The sequence below is a fragment of the Nestor notabilis genome, unplaced genomic scaffold (genome assembly GCF_000696875.1).
Source record: "Nestor notabilis isolate BGI_N333 unplaced genomic scaffold, ASM69687v1 scaffold2755, whole genome shotgun sequence".
Classification (NCBI taxonomy): domain Eukaryota; kingdom Metazoa; phylum Chordata; class Aves; order Psittaciformes; family Psittacidae; genus Nestor; species Nestor notabilis.
In genome coordinates, this window is record NW_009927679.1 from 1 (window position 1) to 9057 (window position 9057).

Consider the following 9057-nt stretch of genomic DNA (forward strand, 5'->3'; position numbering starts at 1 on the left):
GATGATCTTAAGGTACTTTCCAACCCTAACCTATGATAAGACCATCATTCTGCCACGTCTTGATTTCTGTGTGCCATTCCGTCTCCCCATCCTAAAGATAGAACTGGGAGTAGAACCAAGGAGGCTTCAGAGGAGGAGAAAATGAAAATCCAAAGGTATAGGTATAGAATAGCTTCTATACAACAGATTGTTTGTGTGACCAAGGAGGCTGGTACTCAAGGCTGGAAAAGTGGTCAATATTTGCTTACTATTATGAATAGATAGATATAGCTGAGGCATGTTCAGGCAGCCTACAAGTAGGCTAGAAATTATCAAATTTTGCACTCACTGATATTTGTAGAAAAAATATGTAATGTATAGCAGCAAATAAATGCAAGAAGGAGCATGTGAAATATGGATAGACAGAATTTTCCATCTGGAGAACAAAGAGTTCTCCAAAGAAGGTGGCAGGAACCAGGTTCAAAACAATGAGAGGGAATATAGCTGTGGAAATCATTGCTGAAGGAAATTATGGAGTGAAAAATTTACAAAAGGTCAGAGTGGACAAATGCACAGAAGAGCAGTCTACTGAGAGTTACTGAAACAGAAAACATATACAAAAACAATACCTAGCAGAGAAAACCAGAAATATTTGACAACTGGGAAGAAATTAGGGGACTATCATATGCTTGCCATGTTCTTGCTCTTCTCCAGGCATCTCTTATAGGTGCTGTGGGAGACAGGATGTTTTTCTAAATGTCTTCGGTTTGAACCTGCATAGCTCCTTTTGTGTTCACAGTAGGTCAGGATTTACTGTTCCATTTATCAGATTCATCTGAGTTTGCATTTTTTGAACAATCAACCTACATCCTTATTCTTTTCATGTCATGTAGCAAAAAGGCTTTTAAGTTAAAACCAGAGGTGTCTGTTTCTATGAAATATCAATCCATGTCGTTTTCCATGTTGTCCTCCCTTTCTGGAGTGTCAGTTTGTAACAGGTACAAATCCTTCACTGTGTTTTATTGTTCTAATCATATCTCCATTAACTTTAATTCTCAGTTTCTTAGTTTATGGTCAGATTTCTGTAGAATATTGGCTTTGACTTGTTTGGAAATTATTCACTGAATAGAATACTTCCAAGCCACTAGTAACTTTGTACAGTGTGTAGACAGGTATAGAAGAAAATTAGATCAAAAGTAGAACAGTAAAGTATGTCCAGATTTTCATCCCCCCAGTGCATTACAGGAGTAATATGGAGAAACAGGATCCAGCTAAAGTTTTCTGAGTGCTGTTCTGCCTTGATAATGGTCCAGCTTATAGTTATGTCCATCAGTACTCTCCTACCCATGCTGTATCTGAGATATCTGACAGAGGAAAGAAAATTCTGAATTCTTTTATGCAGAACATGTGCAAACACAGTGCTGCCAAATTCTGACAGTGCTATGCCAGCAAAGCCAATCTTGGTTTTGATTAGTTATTTACCTGAAGAGAGAGATTTTCTACCTTGAGTATTAGATTGTTTGTTTACATTTTCATTTGCCCTCAAGTAGTCATACATTCAGAGAAATAAATACATAATTTCTAAACCAATACTGTAATTATAGGTAATGAACTGTAATAGAGCTAGAATAAAAGAAAAAGAGAGAAATCAAGAGGCATTCTGTACCTCTTTGACTGACTATTTTTTAAAATCTCAAATTAGTCAGTCTTAAATTAATGTCAAATAACTATGGTTAATTTTACACTGAGAAGGGGGTCTAAATCACCACTTGAGGCCTTCATGGCTTCCCAAGATGCATTTCCAACTTCTTTTCTCTGCTCCAAATGTTCAGGTTTGACCTGACAAAGGATTCAGGTCTCAGCATCTTGAACTCGAAAATTTCTGAGACTAATAAACTGCCTATCCTTTAGCCCTAAATGAACTGCACATATTCATAAAATACATTTAATGATGTTAAACATTATTACAAAAAATTCTTCACCCTCAAAAAGGAAGATACAAAATGATGTAAAAACGATGGAGTAAAAACTGAATTACAGATCAATTCCTATGTCTTTTTAAAAGATGTTTTGGGATATTGTGCCCAGTGAAACCACTGTCTTTGCTCCATCCTAGAAATGGAAGAAGAAATAGAATAACAATTTATCGTTATTCACTGGAAATGAGTTACCAGGCAGTCAGCTTCTGGGTACTTTACAGTATCAGTAAACTTTCTTAGGTAGTGTAAATTCGTACTTTCCACTAAAAGCGCAAGACTGGAACCGAAAGTCAGTCTGCTGGGCTTACTGAGTGCTGTTCCACTGACATTTGTAGCATTGGATAAGTGTTTCTAAATCTTTTTGCTCGCTACTGTTGTTCTGTAAGGACACTTCTGACATCGTAATAATTCAAAACCACTTTTCTAGCTATGCAGTATGGAGGAAATCCCCTTTCTCAGCCTTTTTGCAGTATAGATATATTGTCCTGCAGTGGTGTTGTGGGTTAACCCTAGTTTGCAGCTAAGCACCACATAGCTGCTCGCTTACTTCTCCCTTTTCCCCAGTGTGGCAAGGGAAGAGGAAAGGAAGAATAAAAGCAAGAAAAATTGGGGTTCAAGATAAAAAAATATTTAAGAAGAGAAGTGAAGTGAAGAGAAGCGAGAAGCGAAAGAAGAGAAGAGAAGAGAAGAGAAGAGAAGAGAAGAGAAGAGAAGAGAAGAGGAGAAGTAACGCAAACTTCTCATTGCTTCCCATGGGTAAAGTGATGATCAGTTAGTTCCTGAGCAAAAGATGGGTAATCCCTCTAAACCCTTCTCTTTATCTTTTGTTTGCTAAGCATGATGTTATATGGCAAGGAATTTCTCTTTGGTTAGTTCAGGTCATCTGCTCAGTTGTGTTCCCTACTAACCTGTTGTGCACACCCCAATCTATTCATTTGAGAGGCCAAGAGAGAAAAGGAGAAATCCTTGATGCTGTGCAAACACTCTTCAGCAAGTGCTACATTAGTATGCTACCACTGTTTGAGTCAAAAATCTAAAGCACAGCACCTTAGGAGCAGCCATGAAAAAAAGTACAAGTACAGTACCAATTGGTAAGGTACAGTACATCCATACAGTATCATCTGGTAAAGTACAGTACAACAAATCTACTTAAGACAGGACAAAAATGTCACCATAGAATTTGGGCTGCCGTTTTAAATTGACTTTTGTTTTCATGCACCACTAAAATAGATCTATGTTTCATTAAGCTAGTTTTCACACCACTGAGATCAAAATGTCATGGATTTGCATGATCTTTCCTGTATTATTGCAGCCTTGTGGTTGGAAAGAAGAGAGATGGAAGAATATTGTGGATTAGTTCATGTGAAAGTAACTGCTGCATTTGCAGAAATTCTATTACACAGCAATGCTCTGTATGATTTGGTGTGTGAGTCTCTAAGGATACATATAGCTACTTTCTATAGCACATAGTATACTAACAGTATATGAAAAAGCAGTTGGCTGGAAAATGTTAGTGAAAAGGAATGAATTCTGAAGCTTTTTTATTAACCCTTGTAGACTGTTTTTCCTAGTGCTTATACAAACATTTGACTGGGGTGGGGCAGGGCCTTTAATCAGGAATGCAGCCTGTTACCCACAATGAAAATCACAGAGGTCTTGGGGCTAACTGCACAAACAGAAGTCTTTCAGGTTTTTCAAAATCAATGATAGTAACAATCAATTGTATTTGTTAGATCAGGTATGAAGCAGGATAGCATGCATGGAATCTGAATCATCCATTTTCATGAAATATACTGGCTTTCAAAAAAACACATGTATTAGATCAGTCAGCAACTATTTCAGAAAATACCTCCTTCCTTTCCTGGGTGTTCAGTTTTATACATCTGATACCCTCTTTTTAAAAGGTTTTTATAGCATTACACCTTGTTACATGGAATTTGTACTGTAGTCCTATGAAATGTAAATCACTGGGTACAGAAAGGAAAACAAAGAGAAACAGCTGTGAACAAAAATAATATAGTGATAAGCAATCTGTATCCTACCTATAGAATACAGGTGTACTAGCTCTGCTAGCTAACTACTTAGATTCATAGTAGGATGACAGATTCATGCCAGCCAGGTACACTTTTCCATTTATCAACATTTCTTTTCTTATTCTGTACTCCTTCCCCATATGCCACAGCAAAACTATATTCTGAGTCTCTTTCTTTCTCACTGTGACATCTTCATTATTGCTTCATTAACCAGTGCATCATCAGCGCATTTCATTACTGCTTCTCTCCTGGCTCACTGTGCTGATGCTAAAATGCAGCTATAAACTGGCTATCAAAATACTAGTCTGCGTTTTAATCCTTACTTCCTTTCAAAAGAGAAGGAAGTAATCTCTATCAAAATCCCAAATAAACCCCATATTTTATGTATTACCCTTCTGGACCACCAACCTGAAATGCACTGGAGAGGTATAGTGTGGGATGTGACAGGTTTATTTACCTATTTGTTTATTGTAAAAGGCTGGGGGCATACCTCCTATCTGATCAGTGTATTAAGGCAATTCAGACTGATTTTATGTATGTACCTTCAACTGACCTTGGAAAAGTACTAAAGTTAATGAAAGCTTGCTTCAATTTCATGATTTTTAGAAAATGAAAAGGCCATGCTGTGATAGATATCCTCTGTGACATATAATTCCAGTTGTACCAGTAGGGAGGGAACATGAGTTAAATACTAGCTGGTTTCCAATGGGTTTCCTGGGTTGGGAATATACTCAATTCATTTTTAAGTGAAGAGGAAAATAAAACTGCAAGTAAGATTGAAGCGTGTAAATCAGAGGAGAACACAGAGGAATAAACCAAGCACACTCAGAATCTCCTTTGTAGGAATGAAAAGGAAAACAAGAAACTTCATGGCCTCTTCAGAGGAGTCAAATATTAAAAGATGTGGTGGTGTGTCTGGTGTGAATTTTTAGGGGAATGGGACAAAGGATGTTGTCAGTCCCTTTCAATCCACTGCTGTCTCTGTCAATTCCAGCCCTCCTTGCTACGCTCTGTCAGAGCTCTCTAGCAGTGCTGCATGTTAGACAGCTGTGAGGCTGCATCTATTCTCTGTTTTCCACACAATTAAAGCAAAGAGAAAAAATATAAATAAGTCAAATTACTCTCACACGAAGTTATGTGAAAAACTGTCTGAAGTTTAGGATTTTGTAGGAACATGGTACAAGATCTTGTCTTTTTAAAAATGTGGTTTTGCAGGATTTTTTAATTACCACTTTTAAATTGGTGGCTCTATTTTTCTTCTAAATAAGTACATAAATGGCTTTCTGTCTTCTACACATCACTTTTTGGTTTGGGGAGGAAGATGTGAAAAAAGAAGTAAAGCGAGGAAGGAAAAATGCATGTCATACTAGCTATAGACAAGGCAAATCGGTAGCTAATTTATAAAGGACTGTAAGAAAAAACTGACTCCTCTTGCATTAATTGAGGTACAGCACACCGTATGTTGAGTTGCCAAAGCAAAACTCATTAAAATTTTCATTATTCTATTATTTATATTGTAGTTGTGACTGAAGGTCTTAGTCATGGACACAGACCAATGTGTACTCATAAAAGGAGTAAGGAAATTATATTTCTATTATTAGATTTATAATGACACGTACTCTGAGCATGGTCTGGCTGGCACCAAGACGGCATCCTCACAGTGGGCTCTAGGAGCAGCAAAAATAAATGAATGTGACTCTCATGGAGGAAGACACAGTCATTTTGCAGAGAGAATATTCATGCAAGAGTACTTCACTTGGAAAAGAGAAACGTACAATGAAAGACACATATAGGCCGTTTTTACAGTAATTCATTACATACTTTTCACTTACAGGCATTGCAACAGAACTAACTTAGAGGCTGAAGAATAATGTGAATGGCTGGGATTAAATTTGAAGGCCAATGTGAAAGACTGGCAAAGGAGAATTAAGAAATAACTACTTGGAAAGAAGAGGAAAAAAGACATTTATGTTTTGTTTTACTGAGTACAGAGATACAATTTAATTAAAAAAAATCCACTATGAGTTTGAAATCTGATCATTTTGGTCTCAGGTGGGAATGATGGGGTTTGTGTTGCATATCTCAATATATCCTTTCTTTCTTCTTCCCTTCTTTCTTTTTCAGGTTACCTGTGCAAATTTAACAAATGGAGGAAAAACAGAACTTCTAAAATCAGGAAGCTCCAAATCCACACTAAAGCACATATGGACAGAAAGTAACAAAGACTTGTCCATCAGCCGACTGCTGTCACAGACTTTTCATGGAAAAGAAAATGATACAGATTTGGACCTGCGATATGATGCCCCAGAAACTTATTCTGAGCAAGATCTCTGGGACTGGCTGAGGAACTCCACAGACCTGCAAGAGCCTCGGCCCAGAGCAAAGAGACGGCCCATCGTCAAGACTGGGAAATTTAAGAAAATGTTTGGCTGGGGAGATTTTCATTCCAACATCAAGACTGTGAAGCTAAATCTGTTAATAACTGGGAAAATCGTTGACCATGGCAATGGGACGTTTAGTGTTTACTTCAGGCATAACTCCACTGGTCAAGGGAATGTATCTGTGAGCCTAGTGCCCCCTACAAAAATAGTGGAATTTGACTTGGCACAACAGACGGTGATTGATGCCAAAGATTCAAAGTCCTTTAACTGTCGAATTGAGTATGAAAAGGTTGACAAGGCTACCAAGAACACACTCTGCAACTATGACCCTTCAAAAACCTGTTATCAGGAGCAGACCCAGAGCCACGTGTCATGGCTCTGCTCCAAGCCCTTTAAAGTAATCTGTATTTACATTTCCTTTTATAGTACAGATTATAAACTAGTACAGAAGGTGTGTCCTGATTACAACTACCACAGTGACACACCCTACTTCCCATCAGGGTGAGGACCAACATGTGTCTGAGACTGAAGCCTCGGAAATAAAAGAGGTCGTATGACAGGGCTGAAACCTCGAGGAGGAAGGCCACATCTATTGCCTGGAATGTGTCTACCTACTGCTGCTGCTGTCAAATGGCTGCACATATGTTAGTGGAAAACAATCTAATGTAATTTTTGCCCAGTCAGCTCCATGTATCAATCTAGTTGTAAATCACTATGGATTTGAAATAAAACCAAACAGATACATAGAGACACACACCCTTTTCATCTCACATCTATTGAGATTCCTGTTAAGAAAGCTTTCATTTTCTGATATGTAAGATTTCAGGATAAACTGTCATCAAGCAAAATGGATTAACTAGATAGAGAATGGTTTCTAATGCAGACTGTTTTGTAAATCTCTTTGAAAGTCCTTTGGGTACACAGTGATCAATAATCCCCACTCATGTATTCTATTGCTTGGAGTAACTGTACTGGTAAATACTACTGTAGGAGTAAATACTTGATAAAATGGCAAAAATGTGTGTCTAGAGTTCAGTATTCCTTATTATATGAACACAGCAAAACATTGTGACTTTTTTCCAGCATACAGTAGGCACATTCGAGGTGGTGTTAGACGGCTTTTTTTCCATGGAGCAAGCCTGTTATTAGTAAAGATGGGCAAACATTTGGAATTTACATGTGGGTAGACATTCTGGTTTCATGTTTATCTGACTCTTTAATCTCTGATTCTTTAAACCTGGTTGAGTTTAGGCCAGCTAAGGTACTTAAAAATTCTGCAACTGATCACTAAAGAGGAAAATGCCTGGTGGAGAACATGTAAGTTATAAGTGGCTGTCTTATCTTTATTACAAAATATTGTAACAAATTCAATATCCTAGTCTTCATTTGTATGAATGGTTTGTATTGTACATAATTTAACCAGTGTTATTTGAGCTGCTTATTAATATTAACTTGTAATTGTCTCTCTGCTTGTTATTGGTTAAAAACAATCAAGGAAATGAGGAATCCATTTTATCAATGTAGCTGTAAACTCCATGAAAAGACAGAACTATGTACAAAGCATTTATTCAGCTAAAGTCTTGTTGAAAGCTATACATATACAACATTATGGTCTGACTGTATTTAGATATTTTATTTCCAGAGGAAAAAAAAATGAACTGTACATAAAAATAAAAAATCTTAAAGTTGAATTTCAATATGTACTGTGTAGATAGTAGTTTAAATGGTTCTGACAAATGGATAGAACTCCAAGTCTGACATGGTTTTCAATCTTGTGTCTTTGCATATGTACATATATATGCATATATTTATACGTTTGTATGTGTGCATGTATGTACGTGTACATGTATGTGTGTGTGTGTGTGCGCGTGTGCAAATACATATAGGTATACATGCAGAACATATAAAAATTTCTCAGGCCCTATTCCTAGCAAGTAGATCTTACTATTGAAGGGTCTTGATAACCTGAGTGGCAGCCCCTATGCAGATAAGAAATTACAAGAGCAGGGCTTTGTTTAAAATGATCCATTATCATTTAGAAGTGTGGAAACATGGAGCCACTCTCTGTAAACACAGGCCTGTCTTTGCCTTAATTCTAGCCTTCTCTGAGGCACTGATCTCTATGGAACAAAGAGACCCCTTGTTATGATTCAAGGGTATTTTGTTCCTATAAACAAAAAGCTCACAGCTTTTGCTGTTTTGTTTTTGATTTGGCTTGTATTGTTTTTGTGCATAGTGGCATACTTTACCCCCAGCATCCAGGTAACCAGCAACTATAAAAAGTCCACACCTAAAAGAAGGCTGCCCAAAGAAGAACTCAGTATTTCAATTTGTGTCTTTCAGAATTATCATTCCTGGTAATGTTTTCTTCCCTCTTCCACCCTCACACCCCAGGGTCTGTGCTCTTGTGTCAAAACTGTGAATGCAGATATGGGTCAGCTTCCAAATATGCACAGCATCATGAACAGCTTCTTAAGAGTCCCAATAAACACTCCACTAATGTTTCAAGAAGTGAGAAGTTTGAAACAACTTCCAGTTGTGGACCTGTCTTGCTGAAATGTGCAGAACCTAAGTAAGAATGAAACAAAGCAAATGGATAATTTTCACATTGATGTATGGGTAGTAGAGGAGACTTCCATATTATTATTGCTTTGGCTTCTTTATGTGGGAATACTTATGGGAATT

General features: G+C 37.3%; 1 protein-coding gene across 1 annotated transcript; it reads left to right on the forward strand.

Annotated features, from left to right (window-relative positions):
* Nucleotides 1–6052: 6052 nt before the first annotated feature.
* NXPH1 (neurexophilin 1) lies at nucleotides 6053–8069 on the forward strand. Its single transcript, XM_010014141.1, has one exon. It carries the CDS (start codon nucleotides 6053–6055, stop codon nucleotides 6875–6877), a length of 825 nt encoding a protein of 274 aa, XP_010012443.1. The 3' UTR covers nucleotides 6878–8069.
* The last annotated feature ends 988 nt before the right edge of the window (nucleotides 8070–9057 follow it).